This window comes from Oryzias latipes, chromosome 12 (genome assembly GCF_053564925.1).
Source record: "Oryzias latipes strain Hd-rR chromosome 12, Olatipes_Hd-rR_3.1".
Lineage (NCBI taxonomy): Eukaryota > Metazoa > Chordata > Actinopteri > Beloniformes > Adrianichthyidae > Oryzias > Oryzias latipes.
The window spans coordinates 10,922,564-10,949,433 of NC_136248.1; the positions used below are offsets into that span (position 1 = coordinate 10,922,564).

Here is a 26,870-nt window from a genome sequence, read left to right on the forward strand (position 1 = left end):
CAGGCACATTCATCTTGGAGAGTTTTTAATACTAAAGATGTATGAAAGACATACCGAAAAAATATGTCTTTCAGTGTTTAACTGGCTGTCTTTGGATTATGCATGCCTGAATAATGGTCATTCTTACTCCTCATCTCTCTGTTCACTGCTTGCTAATTTACATAGCAGGGGTCCCAGCAGGAGGGGGCGGGGTTGTAACACGACTCCTTCAGCAGAGCCAGGCTGAGAGAGGCTTTGACATGTAAGATGTTAGATGTTAGAATGCCAGATGTTAGAATGACCAGTTCATTTTATATCTATGAAAATATTCAGGTAGCTATGGGACATGTTTAGCTATAGGTCTGTGAAAATTGGTGTCGATTGTTGAAACATAAGTTACCATAAAAAATGTTTGTTTGGAGTCTAGACAGATTTAACACAGGTTTTTGGATGAAAAAGGATTTTTTATAAATCATCTGTTACACTTTTAAGTCTGAAAAAAATATGGAAGGCAGCAAACACAGATCCCTACCGTTTTTAATTTTTTTGTGCTGATATTTGAAAGATAAGTTATGCAAAAAAATAGGTGTTTGCAGTTTTGCCTAAAAAGACGTTTTCGGACCTTTTTGGATGAAATGATGTCTAAAAGTTCACCTGTAACTTCAATAATTCTGAATTTTTTTAGGAAGCAGTAGCACATAAATGCCTATGAAAGTTGAATTCTTGGTGCTGATAACCTAAACAGAATTTATGCTAAAAATCTTTGTTCAGTCCAAAATTTCATTAAAAAAATCAAGTGATGAAGTTTCTCGTAGACCCTATAGTGTTACATATCAAAGCTGGAGGTTATTAAAGGCATCTAATTCTGAAATCTCAGCTTCCTGAGACAAACGGCTGATTTATAATAAATTTCTATTATTTGGGTGCACATAATCGACCACTTCCTGTTACGCAGGCACCGTCAGGTGTACACCCATGAAACTTTACATGATGAGACAGGACCCTTCTGAGTATCTCCAGTTTTAATTTCATGCACATCGGACAAAGCAAAGAGAAAATACAGGGCAGAATGTGCCCAATGCAATAACTAGGTGGCGCTATAGAGCTCGTCCAAGATTGTCATATCCATGGGTTCAGAATAGAAGCTTCATCATATCCATTGAATTTCAGTGAGATTGGACAAGGAATGTGCACGTGAGAGCAACTTTTGTGTGCATAGCGAGATGCCCAACTTTGCCGCTCTGTCACGACCACACCCCCGCATTGAAAGTTATGGTTTTTTGTCAGAGTAAACGTCAATGGCTTTTCAACAGGTGGACGTCATTTTCAGGTGTGTCGGCTCATCCTACTCGGAGTAGTGATGCTCCAAGTAAAACATGTCATTTCCTCTTGCCAGCAGGTGGCGCTACATTTTCTCCAGATTTTTTCACTGCAGATGTGTTCAGAGTCAGACTACAATCATGCACATCAATTTTGGATCAGATTGGATTATGCATGGCTGAGTAATGGCCATTTTTCTTTTCATGGCGTGTTTTCGAAACGACCTCCAATTTTGACGCGCCGCCATGGTCACAAACATCCATAAAAACTTAAAAGCTTTGCAATTTAACATCGGACATGTGTCTAGTTTACAAAACCAAAGTTTGGAGTCATTACTCTCAAATCTCTAGGAGGAGTTCGTTCTAGAGCGAGGCCTGCAAATGACCAAAATACAGCAAAAATGACATATTGTCATCAAAATATCAGACTTCCTGTGCGACTGACAGCTTGGTCCCAAGAGACTTTTTTGTAGGTTTCTATCCGATGAACATGCCCTGTTAAAATCAGGTTTGTACTATAAAGCATATGGAGGTGCTCGCGAAAACAAATTTTGCAGGTGGCGCTATCGAGCCATTTTTGTTTACCTATGCCGTTCTCCTATAAAATATGAAATTTTTCGCGACTCCTGATGTGTATACAAAATTTGGTGAGTTTTGGGGTATGTTAAAGGCCTCAAAAAGGCGACGGAAAAGTCGGAAGAATAATAATAATAATTAAAGCTACAAGTAGCATTTAGCGGGCCCGAGCACGTGCGACCGCCTGGCACGAGCGACCGCCCCGTGAGCAACGCCCTGCTCGAGCCATTCTCGTCGTTCTTTCTTGTCCATTCTGGAGCTCCAAGCTAATGTTAATATGAAAGCAGCCTGTGGGGGGTGTGGGAGGGGGGGACTGTAATCTGTTGCCTTAAGGGACAAAGACTTTTGCATATAGCATGAACGAGTGAGTGAATGAACAATGCCCTGCTCGAGCCGTTTTGTGTCGTTCTTCTTTCTGCATTCTGGCGCTGCAAGCTACATTTAACATGACAGCAGCCTTTCGGCGGAAGGTGGGGGTGGGGGGGGGCTGTAATCTGTTTCCTTGAAGGACTGATATTTTTGCATATATTGTGAAAAAAAATTCAAACAAAGCTTTGTTTAGTCCTGCTCATTTTCTCATCCAGAAGGCCTTTTCAGATTAAAAAGTTGTCAATCAAGCAATGATGATAATCACTAACACTGTACCTAAAGATGTGAAGAATAGAAGTGATCTAATTTCCACTACAATGTCTCGACATGTGTCAGCTATGTTTGATAAATTGGCTGATCAGGTGGAATGGGATCTTGCAAAGCGCATGTTGTTTTGCATCCAGTTTGAAGATTCTCTAGACAGCAGCAGTGCAGCGCAGCTGTGTGTTTGTTTGTTTTTTTTGTTTTTCTTTACATCAAGAGAAGAACTCTTGACAGAACTGCCCTTACAAACAAATATAGGAGGAGTTGAAATGTATAACACGGTAAAGGAGTTTTTGTGCAGAAAAAGGTACCATTAGAAAAGCTGGTAGCAGTGACTGCAGACGGGGCTCCTGCTATGATCAATAGACAAACAGGTTTCATCACTCACTGTAAAGCTGACCCAGACTTTCCAAAATGTCTGCATTACTGCTGCTTCATTCACCAGTAGGCCTTAAGTGTAAAAGTGATTGGCTCTGGACACTAAGTTGGAGATATGTAGGGGGCATCTCATTCTGAAATCTCAGCCTTGTGATACCAACGGCTGATTTTTTATGAATTTTTAATTATCTGACTGCAACGCAATCAACCACTTCCTGTTTGGTGGTGGCTTGCGCAATCATTGTCAGGTGTAAACCCATGAAACTTTAAACGATGAGAGAAGACCCTTGTGAGTATCTCCTGTTGTAATTTTATGAACATCGGACAAAGCACTGAGAAAATACAGGGCAGAATGTGCCCCATGCAATAACTAGGTGGCGCTATAGAGCTCGTCCAAACTTATCATATCCATGGGTTCAGAATTGAAGTTTCATCATATCCATTTATTTTCAGTGAGATCGGACAAGGAATGTGCACGTGAGAGCAACATTTGTGTGCATGGCGAGACGCCCAACTTCGCCGCTCTGTCACGACCACACCCCCGCTTTGAAAGATTTGGTTTTTTATCAGAGTAAACTTCAATGGATTTTTAACAGGTGGATGTCATTTTGAGGTGCGTTTGCTCATCCTACTTGGAGCAGTGATGCTCCAAGTAAGACATGTCATTTCCTGTTGCCAACAGGTGGCGCTACACTTATTCCATATTTTTCCACTGCAGATTTGTTCAGAGTCAGACTACAATCATGCACATAAATTTTGGATCAGATTAGATTATGCATGGCTGAGTTATGGCCATTCTTCTTTTCATGGCGTGTTTTCGAAACGACCTCCAATTTTGACGCGCAGCCACGGTCACAAACAACCGTAAAAACTTAAAAGCTTCGCAATTTAAGATCGGACATGTGTTTAGTTTACAAAACCAAAGTTTGGAGTCATTATTCACAAATCTCTAGGAGGAGTTCGTTCTAGAAGGAGGCCTGCAAATGACCAAAATACACCAAAAATGACATATTGACACCAATATAGCAGACTTCCTGTGCAACTGACAGCTTGGTACCAAGAGACTTTTTTGTAGGTTTTCATCTGATGAACATGTCCTGTAAATATCAAGCTTGTATGTTAAAGAACATGGCGGGGCTCGCGAAAACAAACATTGTAGGTGGCGCTATTGAGCCGTTTTTGTGCACCCATGCGAGTGCTGTATATCTAAGTTGGAGATATGTATGGGGAAATCTCATTCTGAAATCTCAGCCTTGTGATACAAACGGCTGATTTTTTATGAATTTTTAAATATCTGACTACAACGCAATCAACCACTTCCTGTTTGGCGGTGGCTTGCGCAGGCACCGTCAGGTGTACACCCATGAAACTTTAAACGATGAGAGAAGACCCTTGTGAGTATCTCCTGTTGTAATTTTATGAACATCGGACAAAGCACAGAGAAAATACAGGGCAGAATGTGCCCCATGCAATAACTAGGTGGCGCTATAGAGCTCGACCAAAGTTGTCATATCCATGGGTTAAGAATGGAAGCTTCATCATATCCATTGATTTTCAGTGAGATCGGACAAGGAATGTGCACGTGAGAGCAACATTTGTGCATGGCGAGACGCCCAACTTTGCCGCTCTGTCACGACCACACCCCCGCTTTGAAAGTTATGGTTTTTTATCAGAGTAAACTTCAATGTTTTTTCAACAGGTGGACGTCATTTTGAGGTGTGTTTGCTCATCCTACTTGGAGCAGTGATGCTCCAAGCAAAACATGTCATTTCCTGTTGCCAGCAGGTGGCGCTACACCGTTTCCGGATTTTCCCACTGCAGATTTGTTCAAAGTCAGACTACAATAATGCACATCAATTTTTGTTCAGATTAGATTATGCATGGCTGAGTAATGGCCATTTTTCTTTTCATGGCGTGTTTTCGAAACGACCTCCAATTTTGACGTGCCGCCACGGTCACAAACAACCGTAAAAACTTAAAAGCTTCGCAATTTAACATCGGACATGTGTTTAGTTTACAAAACCAATGTTTGGAGTCATTGTTCACAAATCTCTAGGAGGAGTTCGTTCTAGAATGAGGCCTGCAAATGACCAAAATACAGCAAAAACGACATATTGACACCAATATAGCAGACTTCCTGTTCAACTGACAGCTTGGTACCTACAGACTTTTTTGTAGGTTTCCATCTGATGAACATGCCCTGAAAAAATCAAGCTTGTACGTTAAAGCATATGTGGGGCGTCGGGACAAAAGTCATTGTAGGTGGCGCTGTCGAGCCATTTTTGCGCACCCATGCCAATTACTCATAAAATACGAAATTTTTCGCGACTCCTGATGTGTGTGCCAAATTTGGTGAGTTTTGGGGTATGTTAAAGGCCTCAAAAATGCGATTCTTCCGGCAGAAGAAAAATAATAATTAAAGCTACAAGTAGCATTTAGCGGGCCCGAGCACGTGCGACCGCCTGGCACGAGCGACCGCCCCGTGAGCAACGCCCTGCTCGAGCCATTCTCGTCGTTCTTTCTTGTCCATTCTGGAGCTCCAAACTAATGTCAATATGACAGCAGCCTGTGGGGGTGGGGTGGGGGGGGGACTGTAATCTGTTGCCTTAAGGGACAAAGACTTTTGCAAATAGCATGAAAAAAATTCTTAAATCTAAGCCTCGTTTAGACCTGCTCATTTTCTCATTAAGGAGAAGAAGGTTTTTATCAGATTAAGAAACAAGCAATGATGATAATTGCTATCACTGTCCCTAAGGATGAGAACAATAGAACTCATTCAATTTCCACTACAATGTCTAGATGAGTGTCAGCTATGTCTGATAACTTGGCCAATTAGCTGGACCGGGATCTTGCAAAGTGCAGGTGGTTTGACGTCCAGTGTCTGTGGACGGCAACAGTACAGCATAGCTTTTGGTGACCACAAGAGAAGAACTCCTGACACATCTGCCCTGACAGACAACTACAGTAGGAGTTGAAATGTATAACACGGTGAAGGAGTTTTTGTGCAGAACAAGGTACCATTAGAAAAGCTGGTAGCCATACCTGCAGACGGGGCTCCTGCTATGATTGACCGACAAACAGGTTTCATCACTCACTGTAAAGCTGACACAGACTTTCCAAAATGTCTGCATTACTGCTGCGAGATTCACCGGTAGGCCTTATGTGTAAAAGTGATTGGCTTTGGACACTTAATGACACCTATTGTGAAAATCATAAACAACCTCAGCTGCAAAGCAAAACAGCACAGGATTTTCAAGGTGCTATTGGAGGAGATGTCCGTTGAATATGATGATTGTGACCTTGCATTTTTGACTGACATTACGGGGTATGTTAAAGGCCTCAAAAAGGCGACTCTTCTGTCGGAATAATAATAATAATAAACCTAACAGATACAATAGGGTCCTTGCACTCCATGCTCGGGCCCTAATAAGAAACCTAACAGATACAATAGGGTCCTTGCACTCCGTGCTCGGGCCCTGATAATAAACAATCGAAAAGCAATAGGGTCCTTGCAATCCATGCTCGGGCCCTAATAATAAACCTAACAGATACAATAGGGTCCTTGCACTCTGTGCTTGGGCCCTAATAATAAACCTAACAGATACAATTGGGTGCTTGCACTCCGTGCTCGGGCCCTAATAAACCTAACAGATACAAAAGGGTCCTTGCACTCCGTGCTCGGGCCCTGATAATAAACAATCGAAAAACAATAGGGTCCTTGCAATCCATGCTCGGGCCCTAATAATAAACCTAACAGATACAATAGGGTCCTTGCACTCTGTGCTCGGGCCCTAATAATAAACCTAACAGATACAATTGGGTGCTTGCACTCCGTGCTCGGGCCCTAATAAACCTAACAGATACAATAGGGTCCTTGCACTCCATGCTCGGGCCCTAATAGTAAACCTAACAGATTCAATAGGGTCCTTGCACTCCGTGCTCGGGCCTTAATAATAAACCTAACAGATACAAAAGGGTCCTTGCACTCCGTGCTCGGGCCCTGATAATAAACAATCGAAAAACAATAGGGTCCTTGCAATCCATGCTCGGGCCCTAATAATAAACCTAACAGATACAATTGGGTGCTTGCAGTCCGTGCTCGGGCCCTAATAAACCTAACAGATACAATAGGGTGCTTGCACTCTGTGCTCGGGCCCTAATAATAAACCTAACAGATACAATTGGGTGCTTGCACTCCGTGCTCGGGCCCTAATAGACCTAACAGATACAATAGGGTGCTTGCACTCTGTGCTCGGGCCCTAATAAACCTAACAGATACAATCGGGTCCTTGCACTCCGTGCTCGGGCCCTAATAATGATAATCCTTTTAAATACAATTGGGTCCTTGCACTACGTGGTCGGGCCCTAATAAACATTCGAAAAACAATACGGTCCTTGCACTCCATGCTCGGGCCCTAATGATAATAAACATTCGAAAAACAATAGGGTCCTTGCACTAGGCCACAATAAACCTAACAGATACAATAGGTTCCTTGCACTCCGTGCTCGGGCCCTAATAAACCTAACAGATACAATAGGGTCCTTGCACTCCGTGCCCGGGCCCTATTAATAATAAACCTAACAGATACAATAGGGTCTTTGCACTCCGTGCTCGGGCCCTAATAATAAATATTCGAAAAACAATAGGGTCTTTGCAGTCCGTGCTCGGGCCCTAATAATAATCCTAACAGTTACAATAGGGTCCTTGCACTACGTGCTCGGGCCCTAATAATAAACCTAACAGATCCAATAGGGTCCTTGCACTACGTGCTCGGGCCCTAAAAATAAACCTAACTGATCCAATAGGGTCCTTGCACTCTGTGTAATAAAAATTCGAAAAACAATAGGGTCCTTGCACTACCAGCCAAAGTTTTGCAGATTATTATTAGATCCTCATTAATCAGGTATATGGGTTGGTAGCTAGATGCTGATGTGGGATCTTTCGCAGGTTTCGGAAGTAAAATAATGTTGGCGGAGTTCATATTTGGAGGAAAATAATTGTTTCCCTTTACTTCTGTTGTCATTCTGAGAAAAGTTGGAGCTAAAGTAGGCCAAAACTCTTTATAAAATTATGCTGGGAAGCCATCTGGTCCTGGGCTTTTTTATTAGGCATATTAGTTGGTGCCTTATGTAGCTATTCTTCAGTAAGAAAGGACTCTAGGGCTGTAATTTGCTCATCTGTTGGTATAAGCAAATCAATGCTGCTGAGAAAATTACTTTTGTCATTGTCAGAAGGATCAACTTGGGGATGAATAAAGATATTGGTAAAGTTTTTAAAGACAGAGTTTATTGCAACTGGATCATTTGTCGTGTTTCTTGTTTAATCTATGGCTGATGAAATTGTTGTCTTTCCTTTTTTTTGTTTGAGTTGATTTGCCAAAAATTTCCCAGATTTATTACTGTGATCAAACCTCTCCAAGTGTAGTCTCTGTAATAAAAACTGTGTTCTTTGATTAGTTATTTCATTTAGTTTGAGTCTAACTTTTTCTTATTAGTTGCAGAGTTTGTTTATCCAAAAAGTTGCTAACAATCTAAGTTTTTGCTCTAAATCCACTAGCTTAGAGTTTTCCTTTTTTTTTTCATTGGAGGGAGTAGGCGATTGTTGATTGCCTCTTATGACTGCTTTCCCGGCTTCCCATAGAAGGCATGGGAAAATTCCTGGGTGGTTTTTATTTTGTAAATATAAGGACCATTCTTTTGTAAAAATAGTCAATAAAGTTAGGGTCTCCGAGCAGCGATGTATTGAACCTCCAGCTCCTAAGTGAAGTTGTTTTTTTTTAGAGTCAGGGAAACTGGTGCGTGATCACTGCCAGTAATGGGTGGATCTGTGCTTCCGTAGTTATACTCAACAAGGAGCTGTTGAACAGAAAATAATCTAGCCTTGAGTATGATCGATGTGCTGTGGTTAAAAAAGTGTAGGCTCTTTTCGTGGGGTGGACTGGTCGCCAAATATCACAAAGACCAAAATCCTCCATGTGCTGTTTATCAGTGTTTGTGGACTGCCAGATTGTAAGATTTTCTGTGTTACTTAGCCTATCCATTGCTGGATCTAAAGACGTGTTGAGGTCTCCCCCTCACTGATTTGACTGTGTGCTCAGATAGTGAAAAGAAAAAGGAATGAGAGAATGATTGATCATCTACATTGGGGGCGTAAAGATCAATAGGGGGAAAAAAAACAAGAATGATCGATCTATTATTGTCTTTATGATAATCAGAAAAATATAATAAGATCTAGGATGCCCAAGCTGTCTGGTTCGCCTAGCTCGGGGGTCGGCAACCCATGGCTCCGGAGCCACATGTGGCTCTTTCATCCTTCTGTTGTGGCTCCCTGTGACTTTGGAAAATAATGAGTATTTTATAATAATTAAATTTTATTTTAGTTTGTTCATTTTTCATGGCATTTCAAAGGCGCTGATGGCTCCGTACGAAGCGCATGCCACGTAAAAAACAGCTTCGTAATGAGCTCGTATTTATTGGGCGAGACCTGCAGAGCTGATAGCAGGAAGAGACACGCGGGGCGGCTTCAATAAACACTGCGATCTTCTGCCGGGAACTTGACGTGCCGCAGGGCAGAGAGCAACTCGCTGATGACAGACTGAGAGTTAGCGTCAGTGTTGCCAGATAGTCACAGTTTTCCAGCCCAAAAGTCATCTGAAAACCGCCAGACCCAGCCAAAAACCGCCCAACACAGCTTTTGTTGATGTTTTTTTTCGTACTGGACTGATTTAGCAAAATAAAAGATTTTTCTAAATAAAAGATAGTTCAGACTAATAATAAAATGTGCACAATATTGAATATTACTTCAGTGGAGCGCCTTATTTCTTTCATTTGTTTAACCCGCTCTATCCCCGCTATAACCTGCGTCCGGCTCTTTCATCCATGTGCTGCGCTGGAGCGCCCCGACTATCGTGTCAACCTATGATGACTGTATTTTGCGCTCTCTGTGTAGGACATACTGAGGAGCGCGGGGGAAACAAATCTCAGCTGCAGAGGATGTGAACAGGTGAACAGGTAGAGAGGAAAAGCAGGTGGAGAGGCGGAGGAGGGGCTTTGGCTTCAAACTCTGTCAGAGACATGCAAACACAGGCGTCAGATTGAGACGCAGCTTTCCCTGCGGTAGTTGAAGCATAGACTTTCCCTTGAATGATTTTATGAACTCAAACATGGAAACATGATTACCATGCAGAACTCTTCAAAATAATAAACCTGATCACTCCACATTCTCCGTGTCTACCATGCATTGACAAACACATCGCTCCATGCAGCGATCAGACCAGACTCCTCCCACACGCGGCCGCGGTATCATCCTGTAAAGAACACAATGTGCATTTGCAGCGACGCATGCTTCAGACGATGTCCAGTTGGCCAATCTACATGTCAATCAAGTCCCGTACTTCTCAATGAGGATTTTGATTGGATGGTGGATTTTAAAGAAGTACTTTTTTTTTAAATCTTTCTGGCCCGCGATCTACACCCATGTCATTGAAGATCGACCGGTCGATCGGGATCGACGTAATGAGCACCTTTGAATAATATATACATGCATAATATATATAATGATGTCAAAACGGGTTGTGGCTCCGGGTGCTTTCTTTTCATTAGGGGCGGTCCCAAATGGCTCTTTGAGTAAAAAAGGTTGCCGACCCCTGGCCTAGCTTCATAAACATGGATGTGAGCAATAGTTGGATTTTCAGCAGATACCTTCACATTTCTGTCTGTGTGTGTCTTATTACATTGCATTGAAGACACAGAGAAGATCAGATTTATTTATTTTAAAAAGCTCTACAAAAGCATCATACTCGTAAGCAGTCACTTTAGATTTGAAAGCTAGTAGGCTACATGCTACTTATTTCATCATGCATCACGCATCAGGACCAGCCAATCATTTGTCTTGTCGTTACACTACAGTTATAGGGACACGGTGATTGGTCGAGATGCATTATGGGGAAAACGTGATGCACGATGGGACACTTAGCATGTAGCCTACTAGCCTTCGGATGTAGAGTGACTGTTAACGAGTATGATGCTTTTGTAGAGCTTTTTAAAATAAATAAATCTGATCTCTAAACACCCTGTGTCTTCAATGCAATGTAATAAGACACACACAGACAGAAATGTGGGTATCTACTGTAAATCCAAATATTGCTCACTTCCGTATTTATAAAGATAGTGGCTAGGAGCTATGTCTGGTAGGCGAAACAGCAATCCGTGTTTATGAATGACTTGTGACGTAAATAATTACTTCGTTCGCACAAATTAATTAATGCGTGGGAACGAAACAATATTTTGTGAGAGCAAGATACAATTTCGTTCGCACAACTGAATTATTTCGAGGGAATTAAATAACATTTCGTGGGAACGGAATATTAATTTGTGGGAACAAAATATTCTTTTGTGGGAACTAAATATATTTTATATTTTCCATGTCAGGACACGGGCTCCGTACATATGAGTTTCTTGAAGAAACTAACGTCAGTGCACATTTCATGTAACTAACTTAAGGGTGGACATGCTGTTGTTAAGGTGAATGCGAGATAATGTATATTATTGATTAGTGCAAAAATGAGTATATATGTACACATACTGGTGCACTTATTGTTGTTATGACTCTTTATGTGTAATGTACAGTGTGTGTGATGTAGTGCTGGACATGTTGAGTGTCTAAGTGTGTTATGTGACAGCTTAGGTGAGGAGAAGGGTTGTGTGAAAAAAGAGAGGAAAGAATTGCAGAGGGGGAAGTGATTAAGGGAACGGTGAGGGTAAGAACAGAACAAACCCATTATGAATAGGTCTGCAACTGCCTATGAAAGAGACTGGTGGTGATATTAACTAAAGTGGAAAACATTTATGCCCCATGAGTTATGCCCAGTGTGTCAAATACAAGCATAAACTATCCCCTGTTCAGAGAGTGTAAAGAGTCTGGATACATATCTTATTTTAGAAGAGCCAGGGGGTGATGTTTGGGTCGCGGTGAAGCTGTCCATTCACATAGAGCCGGTCCACAGAGATAACAGCGCAGGCCTCTTCACCCTTGGGGAACAGGATTTTTTCGACGCTCCAAAATTTCTTTGGGGAACTGATCATGTGAATCAGTCTTTGAGTGCAGCTCCGTAGGCCAGGCACATCTTCCATACTTTTTTTTTTGAACACACTTTATTCAAGTATGCAGATCAATTATTGACTTTGACAGCATAACGAAATGAACGAAGAACAATTGGCATCTCAGCAAAAATGAAGGTATCAACAGGAGTCTTTCAAAGTTAGTTTCCCAGGGCTCAGAAAACATTACCATAAAAATAAATAAACAATGAAACAATAATTGACAAAGAAATATTACATTGTACACTGATTATGAGTGGAAAAGCCGCCCATAAAGGTAAACAAAACTGTCCCATTGCAAAAACACTCTTTGCAAAAATTTATCCATCTGGCCAACCAAAGTGTTCAGTCACAGGAGTCCATAAGTCATAAAACATCTCTGACCTCAAATGAAGTTTAGCTGTTATTTTTTTTTCCATCAAATAAACTTTCCTCAAAGCCTCCACTGTTCAAGAGTCGGGGGTGAGGTTTTAAGCCAAGATCTGGTAATCATCTTTTTTGCCACCAGTGGAAGAATTTGTATAAGTTTAACTTTTTTCTTCCCTATGCCTTCTTCTGGAAGGATGCCTATTATATATTAAAGTGGATTTAATGGCCTTTGTTATAACTTTAATAATGTTTTGAATTCCTTGCCAATATGGTATGAGAACAGGGCAGTCCCAAAAAATATGTGTGTGATCTCCTATTTTATTGCATTTCCTCCAACATAAATACGGTGTCTTGAAAAATCTCATCATAATCTTCCAGTTGAATTCATTCCATGTAGGACTGTTTGAAATTTTATGAACCCCCTCGCAGATTGCTTCCCACTTTTCATCCTCAATGACAATGTTTGCCTCCAATTCCCATTTTCCTTTCAGATCTAATGAATTATCTGATAAGTGTGCCTGCAGACATTGGTCTATCAAATGCTTTCTCGGCATCTAAGCTTACAAGCATTGACGGTTCTGATTTCTTTTTAGCTGCCTGCACGATATTCAGCGCTGTTCTTATATTATTTATTCCTAATCTACCGGGTACGAATCCTGTTTGATCTGGTTTAATTAAATTCCTTATATATTTCTGAATTCTCTTAGCCAATATTGCTGTCAAAATTTTCATATCACAGCAAAGCAAACTTACGGGTCTGTATGAGGCACAGCTTGCAGGATCTTTACCTTCTTTGTGTATTACTGATATTATTGCTTGAGACCAGGATTTAGGTGGGTCATTTTCCTTTAACGTATGATTAAAAACTTTTTGTAAAAGAGGCAAGATTTCATCTTTAAAACACTTATAAAATTCACCTGGATACCCGTCTATCCCTGGAGACTTATTGTTTTTCAGGTTTTTAATTGTATTTTCTATTTCTATCTTTGTAATTGGCTCTACTAAAGTTTCAGCTTGTGTTTTAGTTAATTTGGGCATCTTAATTTTTTCTAGAAAGACTTTGATCTTTTCTTCTCTATTTGCAATGTCCGGTGAGTCATACAATTTTTCATAATAAGCAGAAAAGACTTCCGCCACATCTTTTGGGTGGGATACTACTTTCTTTGAGGACGGATTAATTATTTTTGCTACGCTTCGATTGGCTTGGGCTTTGCGTAATTGGAATGCCAATAATCTGCTAGCCGTGTTTCCTGATTCATAATATCTCTGATTAGCAAATCGTAAGGCTCCCTCTGCTTTATTGGTTAATAAATCGTTATATGCCTGTCAACATTGGTTTAAAGATTTTAGGGTGTTTTTATCATTTGTCTGTTGATGTTCTCTTTGCAAATCCATTATGTCCTTCTCAAGATTCTTTTATTTTTTTTCCCCTATGTTTTTTTTATTTTAGATGAGATCGTTATAATCTTACCCCTCAGCACTGCCTTTGCGGCTTCCCATAATATAGTGTGCGAGGTTTCTCCATTATCATTATTTTCCAAATAGTTTTTCCATTCTTGTTTAATGTCGTTGACCACCTCCGGATTGTTTAAAAGAGAAACATTTAATCTCCACTGTCTGATTTCACTGTAATTTTGCAGATTTAATGAGAGGACTACTGGTGCATGGTCAGATATTGTTATCGAGTCAATATAGCAATTTGTGACTTTATAGGCATCTCTTCTTGACACACAGAAAAATCTATTCTGGAGTAGCTATTATGTACTTTGGAGAAAAAAGTATATTCCTTCTCTTTTGGATGTTTATGTCGCCATATGTCCATGAGTCCTAGTTCCTGCATTGTATTATGCAGTAACTTTGTCTTGCGTGGTGTCGGCCCTGGCTCAAACGGTTTCTTATCTAGATGTTGATTTAGGACACAATTAAAGTCTCCCCCCACCAACAGGAACCCTTCTGGTCCTGCAATTTTGAGGCAGATTTGATTCGAAAAAGTGGGTAATTTAGGCCAGCCTTCCCTCAATTTGGGCAGATACGTACTCCAAGGTGGCTTCCATCTTCCTCATGAGTTCAATGGTCTCAAGCACACTGCTTAAGTGGGCAAGACGAGCACAGAGCTTTTGATCCGCTTGTAAAAGTTTCTCACTGCGAGTCTTTCTTCCCCGAAGAATCTTTCCCCAGAGCTTTGACAGCTCACCTCTCTCCGTCTTCCGCTCCCAGACCGCCCGATAAATCAGAAATCCTCCGATCCCAATTAGGAGGAATCCCATTATCAGAATCCAAATAGGTAAGGCAAGGCAAGTTTATTTGTATAGCACAATTCGTACACAAAGTAATTCAAGGTGCTTCACAAAACAGAAAAATGCATTAAAATCACAATACATCATAGAAATAATCGACGTAAAATTTACTTTAAAAGAAAAGAAAAAAATTGAAAATTGATTTAAAAATAAAGGAAGGAAAGGAAAGAAAAGTGCAGATAGGACCTTTCAGTCATATACACGGCTAAACAAAAATGTTTTAAGTCTAGATTTGAACATGAACACAGAAGAGGCCTGTCTTACAACTTCGGGGAGGCCGGTGAGCAGGCCGTTACAGTAGTCTAACCTACTGGAGACAAATGCATGAATAAGTATCTCCAGGTCTGGCTTTGACATTATGTTTTTGATTTTGACAATGTTTTTCAGATGGTAAAATGCTGCTGATGTTACTGACTTGATATGGCTGTTAAAGTTTAGGTCAGAGTCCATGATTACCCCTAGGTTTCTGACTTGATTTGAGGGGTTTAAGAGACAGAGAATGAAGGTAGCTGCTGACACTTTCTTTTTGTTTCTGTGGGCAAAAAATAATAACTTTGGTCTTGTACACATCCTAGACATCTTCCACAGACAGCTGGGCCAGGCACACCAGCCTCCACTTGCCCCATGGATCGATGGTGAATCCCGCTGCATGGGTACCGTCTGAGCAGGAAGGGTCTGCTTTCCCATTCCTTCGTGTGGAGAAAACTTTGTCGATCAAATTCAGAGACCAGCTGATCAATTCCATATTCAGAGTGGAAAAAGCAGTACTTGCAGAAGGATGAAACATGCAAACTCTGGGACAGACTTGGGAAAGGGCTGACATAGGAGGAGCGAGAGGAAAAAGCGCCTGTCCTCCCTCGGCAAGAGTCAGCGCAAAAAAAAGGCCCATGAAAAACGAATCCATATTTATGATAGTATATTACCTTATGCACACTAAAGTGCAATTGTTTTTTCATTAAATATGAGTTGTTTTAGTGTGTTCATTTTCTACCTGGAAGTAAAACTACTCGATCTCTGAGGCGCACCAGCTTTTGCTCCTTGTGGGTGCTGCCCAGTTCATGATGTCAACCTAGAGCTGGCCTCAGTAGTCTGCGTTCCACCCACAAAAACAAACAATATCTAAACTTTTGGGTTGTTGGAGCTTTGGGATTGTTTTTTGTGAGGAATTAACATTATAATAGAACAAAAGTGGTGCATCTGTTGGGGTGGTGGTTATAGGTTGGCACCAGGGTTCCGCAGCGGACTGATGTTCGAACAGAGTTCGGGCATCAGGGTTTTGAATAGGGGGTTTGGGACTGTAAATGTAAAGTGCTTTGGGCCTTTGAGGAAGTTAAAAAAGCGCTATACAAGTATACGCCATTTACCATGATACACTTAAAAGCTCAAAAAGTTAACTTTGATAGCCTATTAAAACATAAATTAACATTTGGTTTAAAACCTGGCTATAACCTTCAATCTGTCTTTATATGTTTTTGAAGTGCATCCCTGTCTGTTTTCTTTGCAGCAATACTTCCATGCTGGAGGCAACGGCTTGAAGAAAGCCTTTCTGGAGAAGAGTCCAGAGCTTTCCTCATTGCGCCACGCTCTGTCCCTCTACACTCAGACCACAGACTCACTAATCAAAACCTTTGTGACAACCCAACACACTCAAGGTAGTTTGTTTGTTTACGCCTTGGACTCTTAACACCCATAAAATGGTTCCCCAGAAAAGATCCTGGGATGCAAATTCATCACCCTAACCTGAAATTTAACATTCCATGTGCTCACTTGTCTGATTTTGATGCATTTCTGATAAGAAGCCTTGTTGATAAGTTGTTGCTGTCTTCTTTTTATCTCCTGTGCTGCGTCTGTGCCAGTGCACAATGGAAAGGGTATTAGGTTTACTCCAAATGAAAAAATACAGCCCAGCAGGGGTAGGTCTCCTTGAAGTCATTTGCCAGCTATCCAACCTTTCCCCCCACACATCTTACCCTTTAGACTTGACTTATGTGTACACACCCATCCCAGTCTTTTAAATCTGTACTTGTTTTGAATGAATATTTTACCCAAATGTGTAAACTCACTGGATTGATCCCTGAAACAGGATCGGGTGTGGACAAACCCATCGGGGAAGTTTCCCTTCAGATTGAGCTGTTTACTCATCCCAAGAGCGGAGAGCGGAAAGTTACGGTCAAAGGTCTGGTAGAACTTTTAAATATATATATTAAAGGTCATTATAATGTACTAAGATATGTTTTTGTTATCATTTTTGCTTCACTAGTCATAGGAGCCAGTGATTTGAAATGGCAGACATCTGGTATGTTTCGCCCATTTGTTGAAGTCACCATGATCGGACCTCACCTCGGCGACAAGAAACGCAAATTCCAGACCAAGTCCAAGAACAACAGCTGGTCTCCGAAGTTCAATGAAACCTTTCATTTGTAAGTCTACCACCCTGCAGTTCTGCCTTATTTTGGACCTCTACAACAGTGACTTCTACTTGTTGATGTGCTGATTCTACATCGCACTGTGAGATGACCTTTTGCGTATTTGAAGTTTGGTGCAGACCAGGCATGTGTCGCTGTGTCAAGAACACGTAGAACGTGGGTTATTGAACAACTTTTAGCATGTAGTGATCACACTGGATTGTTACTACCCAATACTAGCACATGTACCTACTGTTAGAGGAGGCTTGGTGTGAAATGTCGAACAGGTGCAAATCTTGCAAATGTGAATATTGCTACAGCCTTTCTCTTTCACAGCTCTATTCCGATATAGGACAGACTTGGCCTCATATAATTCTGGCAAGGCACAAACTGCTATTATTGGTTACTCCTCCATTATCAATTTTCAAGAGGTTCTGTGAATTGAAAATATAATAAAAAAATATAGTGAATATGTTACTACCACAACTTTCAATGCACATTCAATGGCTGCTCCTTTTGTATGTGGAGCCCAAAAATGGACTTAAAAACTTGCATAGTGATGTGAACATTAGAGTTTTGAATGCTGAAAGCCCAAAAAATGTGCAATTACACATGTTTATATTGACTTTTTATTGAAAGTGATCACTTTGCCATGTAACAAAAGTGGATTTCCTGTAAAAAATAGAAAACTTTTTTTTCTGTTTGCAGTGTTCTGGGTAACCAGGATGGCTTTGACTGCTATGAAGTACAAGTCTGCGTGAAAGACTACTGTTTTGGCCGCACTGATCAAGTTGTGGGTTTGGTTGTGATGCAGCTGAGAGACATCATGGAGAAGGGAAACTGTGATTGCTGGTGCCCTCTGGGACAACGCATTTACATGGATGACACGGGCCTCACCGCCATGCGGATCCTCTCACAGCGCTCCAACGACGATGTGGCAAAGGAGTTTGTGAGGCTTAAGTCTGAAACTCGATCTGCCGAAGAGGGTCGATGAGGACACTTGGGGGAAAACTGGACATTCAATATGTTCTAGCTGCTGCTGAATTTTAAATGATGCCTTGCCAAGCTCTCTGGCTCTCATTTACATTTTTATCATTGATCGAATGCTTGGTTTACTAGTTTCTCATAACAGCAATATTTACTAATGTATTTTATAGCTCACTCAAGCTTTTCTTACAAGCTATTTCGATTTAAACCTTTTCTTAAAACTCCTTCCTTATCTGCCTAAGTGCCATATTGTGTATGTCAAATCTCTCCAGAGGGTTAAATAAGTTCCTACATTTCCCTGGTGTTCCCATGCAATAACCCTGATCTCTCTATTGAAGTTCAATCTATTGTTTTAAGCCTTACACTTGAAACTGTGAATGTGTGATGTAATATACTTTTAAAGATCAATTTCCTTAATGACTTTAGTCAATTTTATCTTTAAAGTTCTTTTTTTGAATGGAAGACTTATAAGCCAGAGACAGTCCACTGACATGAAATGATTTTGCAAAGTTAAGAGTGAACCTGTGAGTGACTGTATATCATAATAACCCCTTCATTTTCTCCTTTAAAGAACCGATCAGTTAAATATGTGCCTTCTCCATTCAAGTTGACATCCTGCTTGTATTTAACTTTGTTGGCAATACCTGTTCACTATAACTCAAAACCTCACAGAATTCCTTCTCTGTTAAAACATTTTAACAAGTTTTTATTTATTAGCTCTTTTAAGAAGTCTTGGTGGCCTGGTATACTGGATTCTGTAGCCATTTTTCTTTTTTTTTCTTCTTGACGGTCTCGGATGTTTGAAATGTGTTTCCAGATTGGCATGTTTGTGAATTTGCACCTATTGTTTGTGCTGCTTCAGTTTTGTGACCATAACAATGAAACATATGGCAACAAAATAGTAGAAACCAACAGTTGTAAGACTTTTAGCCATTTTAGAAATTAAAATCAAAATGAAACAAAAACATACAATTCCGTTCCAAGATAATAACATACATCAAGACATAATAGGTGGAATTTATGAGCAAATGTGTTTTCTATACTTGGATAATCTGGTTACTTGGAGGAAAAGCTTTCCCTGTTAAACAGTGGTAGTTTGCATATATTCTCCTCTGTTTTCGAACCTCGGTAAAGAGGCCTTATGCTTATGAAAAAATGCCATACTTTTTTTTTTTTTTTTTTATTCTAAAAATAAAAAAATCCTTCTGGTCAATACCTTGGGGTATGTAGTCGTCACGTGAATTTTCCATTTGTCAGTTCTAGATTGATTTTGTCTTCATGATCCTGCAGTCCAGCCGCTCTACCCAAACTGCTTTTCTTTATTCTGTGATATTTGGTGTTGAATGGTTCCAAATGTCTTAAGTGTTTTCAGTTATCCTTCCCTGATGATGTGGGATTTTTTTAATTTAGATCTGTAGATGGGAGGGATTTATTTGAGATTCGTATGTTAGTAAATTTTTCCATATCTGAAGGAAACATTTCAGGAAATATTTCATCTGAATTGGGCATCTACAGTGTATTAAATATGAAACTCTCAGTGTGTGTTTGAAACCATAAAAACATATTCTTTTTTTCTAACTTGGTGTTTATCCATGTGAACTTCATGTATTTGGTATATGAGCTAATGCCTCTAGCCACCCTGTAAGACCCCTGTTATTTGTGCCAAGATGAAAGTGTTCACTTTTTATCTTTAGTGTTGCACTTTTTTAAATTTGTGTACCACTTGACCACTGCAATAGTTGAGTACAGTTTTTCCAGTCACTGCATTTCTTTTTGTACTGTCACTCCTTTTTGTCACCTTGTAAAAATTTCTGTTTTTATTTCATATAAATTATTTCAATATCAACAAATTTTCCCTCTTGTTTTTTAATTTTTTATTGACTTTTTCCTCCCCAAATTTAATGTCTTGATTTGTTATTTTAAATTATACTGAAACTTGAATTTTGGGTGGTTGGATGTTCTCTGCTATGGAAAAATCAAGTCCCCAAATAATATCTTACATTTTGTTTAATCTATTCATTATTTTTTTGTTTGCTTTTCTTTATTTTTTATGGAGCCCGTGACCTGACATTAAAAAATTAAAATATATCTTGTTCCCACAGATTATCTTGTTCCCACAAATTAATGTCTTGTTCGCACAATATACTATTCCGTTCCCACAAGATAATATTGAGTTCCCACAAAATAATATTGCATTCCCTCGAAATACTATTTAGTCCCCTCAAAATTTGTTCGAATGCAATAATTATTCATGTAATAAGTCATTCATAAACACGGATATGCTCTCCATCCGGACGCAAAAGCCGCTTTCAGTGGTAACCTCCGTGTCTCTGTGACCCACATTCTTCAAGAAAGAAAAAAGAAAAACAAGTATGATCATATTATTGTCTCAATAAATAAAAGAAAATATAAGATTTATGATACCTAAGCTTGCTGTTTTACCATACGATAGCCATGTTTGTAATGCTATGAGCTAAAAGCTAAGTCCGGTAGGCAAAGCAGCCAGCCTAATCTTATATTTTTCTGATAATCATCGAGACAATAATAGATCAATCATTCTTGCTTCTATTTTCCCCCCTATTGAATGCTCCCAGAGACACAGAAGTAGCGGCAGAAAGTGGCTTTTGCAGCAAGATGGACGGAGATCGTACCAGGACCATGTGAATGAACGTGATTACCGATGCTTTTGTGCTTTTTAAAATAAATAGAGTTGATCTCTAAACATCCTCCGTGTCCCGTCATGCATCATGCATACCATCACCGTGTCCCTGTAACTGAGGTGTAACAACAAGACCAATGATTGGCTGGTTAAATGCCGGCATTACAAGCAAAAGAGCTCCGCCGCAGAGCTAGTAGGAGCTATATCCGGTGAATTGTATGGCAAAGCAGCAAGCTTAGGTATTATAAATCTTGTGATATTTTTCTTATAGTCAAGGAGACAATAGTAAACTGATCATACTTGTTTTTCTTTTTTCTTTCTTGAACGAATGTGGGTCACAGAGACAGGGAAGTTACTGCTGAAAGCGGCTTCTGCGGCCGGACGGAGAGCACATTGTGTTTATGAATGACTTATTACGTGAATAATTATAGCGTTCGAACAAATTAATTATTTAGTTCGCTCAAGAACGAAATAGTATTTCGGGGGAACGCAATATTATCTTGGAACGGAATTGTATTTTGTGCGAACAAGATATTAATCCGTGGGAACTAAATATATTTTACTTTTTTAATATCAGGACACGAGCTCCGTAATTTTCAACTGACCCTCTTAAAATCTTTGTCTGCTTATTTTTCTTTTTCTTTTTTCATAAATTCACACTGACTGATACATTTTATAGGAATCTTTCCAAAAAGACCATTTGGGCATAAGTCTAAAACAACAGTCCCTTATCTGACAATAGGAATAATCTTGGGGCGTATTCAGACTGAACACATTTGGTTCACTTGAAGTGAACCTGAGTTAGTTTCCCACAATAATTCGAAACATCTGAATACACCTAGGCAGATCTTGGTTCGGGACCAGACACCACTTTCAGACCCATCTTTTGAGGTGTTCTATTTGTTTCCAATCAGACTGAGCTCCAGTGCGCTCTGACTTTTCCTCAGTCTGAATTGGAACAACTAGACCAAACAGCTACTGTCACTGAGGATGGAAACAAAGTAGCGGTGCTACTCAATGAAATTTGGTCAGATGAATACAGAATCATTAAAACGCCTTTTAACATCATACATGTTGCTTCTCACAGTTTTTTCTGCAATCTATATGTCATGAGCACTTATGGGTGTATTTTCATAGTCTTCTCAGTAACCGCCTTGCAGCATGTCTCTGTCGTACTAAAGAAAAATGTAAAAATTGTTGTACCTGACCTTGACATAGATGGTATAAATTGGTCAGTGAAATATAAAGTTTGAATAAGTGAACAATGCTGACAAGGATTCCAAAAGAACTTCTGTTATTCTTTCTCTCATTGCTTTGCCCTGCCCTCATAATTCCTGGCCAATGATTGAAGAGATTTTTACTCACGTCAGTGGTGGGCCGTCAGAGCCTTCAAGGCCTTCTCTGAAGGCCTAAAAAATATCTGAATTGTGTTAGTTATATTTTGTCCATGAACACTCATTAAATCATTCAAAGTGGTCTGTCCATTCCCTTTTATTGTGTTTTTTGATGGTTATGCTGCCTTCAAAAAGACATGTATTTTCACATTGGATTATTTAACTATTTAACTGTTGCCAGGCAGGGTCAGAGCTAAAGAGGCCCTCACCATCCGTTTTTTTTTTTCAACCTTGTAATGCAAAATCAATTTCGGACATTCATTTCTTTCAACAAATCAGATTTTGAGCTGGCGTCAGCAGGCCTTCCAGCAGGCTTAGGCAACGTCAAAGTATTCAGTCCTTCTGATCGGACAGAAGTTTCAGGAATATAGAAAAAAATTCCTAAGTTTGACACAGAGTCACAGAGCACTTTTTGATCTGCCGTGGTTAAAAGCAGAGCTGACTTTAATGTACACCATGGATGATTTTGATGTCATCCTTATGATTTCATTGACTTCCTTCTTTAGAAAAATCTAAGTGAGAGCATGAGCAGCTGTACAGAGCTATCCAATTTGTCACAAATTGTGTGTTTGGCGCTGACCATCCCTGTATCCACTGCGTCTGTTGAGTGGACATTTTTTACTCTAAAGCGAACTAAAACCAACATACACACAACTGCCTTCAAGGCCAGTGCTATAAGCACGGTCCGCCACTGAGTCACATACAGTAGTTTTGTTTTACAAGCGTTGGTTCAAATCAGAAATGTTCAGTAGATAATTTAAATAGAGGCAATTTAAATAGAGACCAAACACAAGGTTCGGGACTCAATTCGGACCAAATTAAGCGGACTAAATCCGGACCAACTGCCTTTTCCAGTCTGATTACACCCTTAAACTCCAGCATCTGAACATGGGCATCCTTTTCCCTGTGTCTTGCCATAAGGTAAAAAGCAACCAATTGCCTCAACCTAATACTTAAAGAGCTAAATCATATGATTCACAAATTAAATAATCCTCAATTCTGGTACAATTTACCAGTATAGTTGTCGACAAGTTTTACTTTTAGCAAGGTCCTGGTCGATATCAAGGAGTTCTGATGTTTTTTTCTTTTAGGGACCCTATCTGACCAGATGATTAAACTACGTAAACACTGAAACTATCAAATCTGATTAGCATTGAGAGCAAATAATTACAAAGCACTCTCATAATTGTAACTATTGAATTTTTATCAGGCGGGCATTATAACTTGAATTTGGAATGTTTAATACATTGCATTTTAGTAACATGTATTAAACTACCAACTACCCAAAAATGTAACCGTTAAAAGTATGTGTCATGAGACAAATTTAAGATAAACATTGATCAAGAACTAAATCTATTTTTAAATTATGACTGCCGTTTTTAGAATAATCTAGGACATAGTTTCTGCAAAGCGGCAGTGGTTCATTGAAAATCCACCTCGGAACTGTTGGTGCGGAGTAAGCCTATCCCTATCCAGGGTGGACTGCACCATCTGCAACATGGAGAGGGAGTTTGCCCAAGGAATATAAAACTAAATGGGATCACAAGAAGATAGATTTTCTTTTAGAGTAGATTGATAGATCTTTTTATGTCATTGTCACATGAACAATGAAATTAAAAGTGCAACATTTATACCTAAAAAAACAGAAAACGTACCACTAAAAATAAGAAATAAAACTACATAACAATTGCTTCAATGTGTTAAATTTGTTAAAAACAGAGAAATAACAATAATAAAAATAACTAATAGCAAAAAAAAGGTCTAATTTACAAGAGGAGGTCCGGGTTTAATGTTGTCCAGCCGCGTTGAACTTGTTTGATGGAAATTGGATAAAAACTGTTGTGGAATCAGTCAACAATCTTTTGGGCGATGTTGATGACCTGCTGGAGGGCTTTCCTTTCAGCTGCTGTACAGTTGCTGAACCAACTGCATAAGCAGTATGTTAATACACTTTCTGCCCAGGTCCTCCAACTTGGCCACCAGCTTGTGTGGTAGAATGGTGTTAAAGGGCGAGCTGTAATCCACAAAGAGCATCCTCACATAGCTCCCCTGCTGCTCCAGATGAGAGAGAGCAACATGCAGAGCAGTTGCTATGGTGTCCTCTGTGGATTTGTTTGCCCTGAAAGCAAACTGGTGTGGGTCCAGTCCCGCTGGGAGGGCTGCTGTTATGTGACTACGGACCAGCTTTTCAAAGTACTTCATGGCTGTTGGAGTGAGAGCCACTGGTCTGTAATCATTGAAGCTGGAGATGTGAGGCTTCTTGGGCAAGGGAACTATGCTGGAGTACTTGAGGAAGAGTGGGACCGTTGACTGTGCCAGGGATCGGTTGAAGATCTTTGTGAAGACTGCAGTCAGTTGTTTGTCTCGCTTTGCAGCCTCAGTTCATCCATGTTGTTAGGCAAGGCAAGGCAAGTTTATTTGTATAGCACAATTCGTACACAAAGTAATTCAAGGTGCTTCACAAAACAGAAAAATGCATTAGAATCACAATACATCATAGAAATAATCAACGTAAAATTTAACTTAAAAGAAAAGAAAAAAATTTGAAAATTGATTTAAAAATAAAGGAAGGAAAAGAAAGAAAGGTGCAGATAGGACCTTTCAGTCATATACACGGCTAAACAGAAATGTTTTAAGTCTAGATTTGAAGCTGAACACAGAAGAGGCCTGTCTTACGACTTCAGGGAGGCTGTTCCAGATTTTAGCTGCAGAATATTGAAACGCTGATTCTTCTTGTTTAGTTCTGACTCTGGGTATCAACAGGAGGCCGGTCCCTGAGGTCCTCAGAGTACAAGATGGTTCATATGGCACTAACATGTCAGAGATGTACTTTGGTGCGCGGCCATGGAGAGACTTGTACACAAGCAGAGCTGCTTTGAAGTCTATTCTTTGAGGTACAGGGAGCCAGTGCAGAGACCTGAGCACAGGACTAATGTGATCATACTTCCTGGTTCTGGTCAGGACTCGAGCAGCAGCATTCTGGATGTACTGAAGCTGTTTTACGGCTCGTTTGGAGAGGCCGGTGAGCAGGCCGTTACAGTAGTCTAACCTACTGGAGACAAATGCATGAATAAGTATCTCCAGGTCTGGCTTTGACATTATGTTTTTGATTTTGGCAATGTTAGTTAGGGATCTGCCATTTGGGGGGATTAAGCTGGGGAGTGGCAGGAGCGCAGGTGGGTTTCTGGACTAAAAGATATGTATCCAAGAAAGTATTTATATGTGCACACCTCTGTGAGCGTACTTCACGGAGGTCACAGGTGGCTGGATAAAAAAGAGCTGGATGACTGATTAGTACTTTTTTAAAGCATAAATACAAAAAGAAAGTTCCTAGACTCTGCAGATAATATAATGCCTCAAATACTTGACGTTTTGAGCCAGGAGGCAAAATAAACTGGAACTTTGGTGAAAGCACAACCAAGCATACGTATAAAAAACAGGGTGTGTTCTTCCCCTGCATGCCTAGATTACAACAGTTACACTGTCAGTGACTGGGTAATGTCCATCACATTTATAGCTGTTTTACAACTTCATCCACTCCTACACTGTTTACTCAAGCCCTGGGCTGAAACCCTGAGCTTGAGCAAACAGCCACGGGATCACGCACCTTTTTATTGGACCCAGAAACTGCGTTTTTCTCTCATTACTTAATTATTTTTAGTTAATCTTACCTTCATTTTGTTTTCCAATTGGAGGCATATTTTTTGCTTGTTGATTGTTTTTGCTGATTGTTTTTTGAATGCCTGCACAAAGAAAGGCCTGGATTTACCTTATCAAAGACGGAAGCAAAGAAAGGGCGGCCACCTTTAGCTTTTTACCTCTAACAGTTTTTTATGTGTGAAGAACTCAAAGAAAATATTTTTCCAAATTCAAGGTATGTGACTGTGTGTCAACAGAAAAAATGTATACACACGTAATTCAGAATATTTTTCATTGGTCTTTGACAAATGAATATGTGCTTATCACTGCAGATCAGCTTCTACCTCGGCTTAACTTTCGAGTTTGCAATAGAGAGAAAAAAAACTGAGCTGTGGTTTTCTTTACAGAACACTTACAATTTGTTATTGATTTCAGCCTGCTCTAATTTTTTCTTTGATGTGAAAATTAAAAATGAAAGAAATTGAGCTTTTGAATCCATGCCTTACATGACATCATAGACTGGTGTTAATTATTGATTGCTGGCCTAAGTTTTTACAACCGTAATACCTGTGGTCATTGATTATTTGTCTGCATGGAACAAAGAGTCACTGAACCAGTGGCCTAATGTTTTTACAGCTTCAAAGACCCAGATAAAGTCTGAAAGAGAAGTAAAAAAAAACTGTTGCTTTTGTTCAATAGCAGTATTTTTGGCTTTCTGTTACAATCATGGAAATCAGGGGGCTACACAGTGGCTAAGTGGTTAGAACCCTCACCCCACAGTGAGGGAGCCCTTACTCAATGTCAGACTTGAGTAAGGGCAAAGCTTGGAGTTTGCATGTTCTTTCTGCTGAAGCTGGAGCTTCCCACTGTCCAAAAACATGGTTTAGTTGGTAACATGGTTTAATTATAAACCTTCAAATTTTCTCCAGGTCTAAATGTGTGTATGTGGCTGCATGACTCTATAGGTTCGTTTACACCAGCCTTGGTAACGTGTATTTAAGTGGTCAATTCCAATGAAAAGTCTATTTAAACACACGTTTCGGGCATGTGCATTGACAAACCAGGTCAAAATCTGACCAATTAGGGATTCTGACTTGGAATTATGGATTTATGGATTGCGTCCCTTCTCATTCACT

General features: G+C 40.0%; 2 protein-coding genes across 12 annotated transcripts in view; both read left to right on the top strand.

Annotated features, from left to right (window-relative positions):
* Positions 1–20,148, top strand: part of unc13bb (unc-13 homolog Bb (C. elegans)) — a 187,451-nt gene extending 167,303 nt beyond the window's left edge. For 6 of the 10 annotated variants that reach the window (XM_078956187.1, XM_078956186.1, XM_078956189.1 and 3 more), the window contains 5 exons: positions 16,155–16,302; positions 16,507–16,563; positions 16,734–16,826; positions 16,911–17,070; positions 17,764–20,148. In XM_078956187.1, the coding sequence (XP_078812313.1) occupies positions 16,155–16,302; positions 16,507–16,563; positions 16,734–16,826; positions 16,911–17,070; positions 17,764–18,049 (744 nt within the window). In that variant the 3' untranslated portion in view covers positions 18,050–20,148. The remainder of the gene's footprint in view (positions 1–16,154; positions 16,303–16,506; positions 16,564–16,733; positions 16,827–16,910; positions 17,071–17,763) is intronic. The other 4 variants (XM_078956188.1, XM_078956190.1, XM_078956192.1 and 1 more) reach the window with 1 other exon arrangement.
* A 5,463-nt stretch (positions 20,149–25,611) lies between these two features.
* LOC101157679 (phospholipid-transporting ATPase ID) overlaps positions 25,612–26,870 on the top strand; it is a 46,563-nt gene continuing 45,304 nt past the window's right edge. For both annotated transcript variants that reach the window (XR_013659513.1, XM_011473227.4), the window contains exon 1: positions 25,612–25,969. The gene's annotated coding sequence lies outside the window, so the exon portion shown is untranslated. The remainder of the gene's footprint in view (positions 25,970–26,870) is intronic.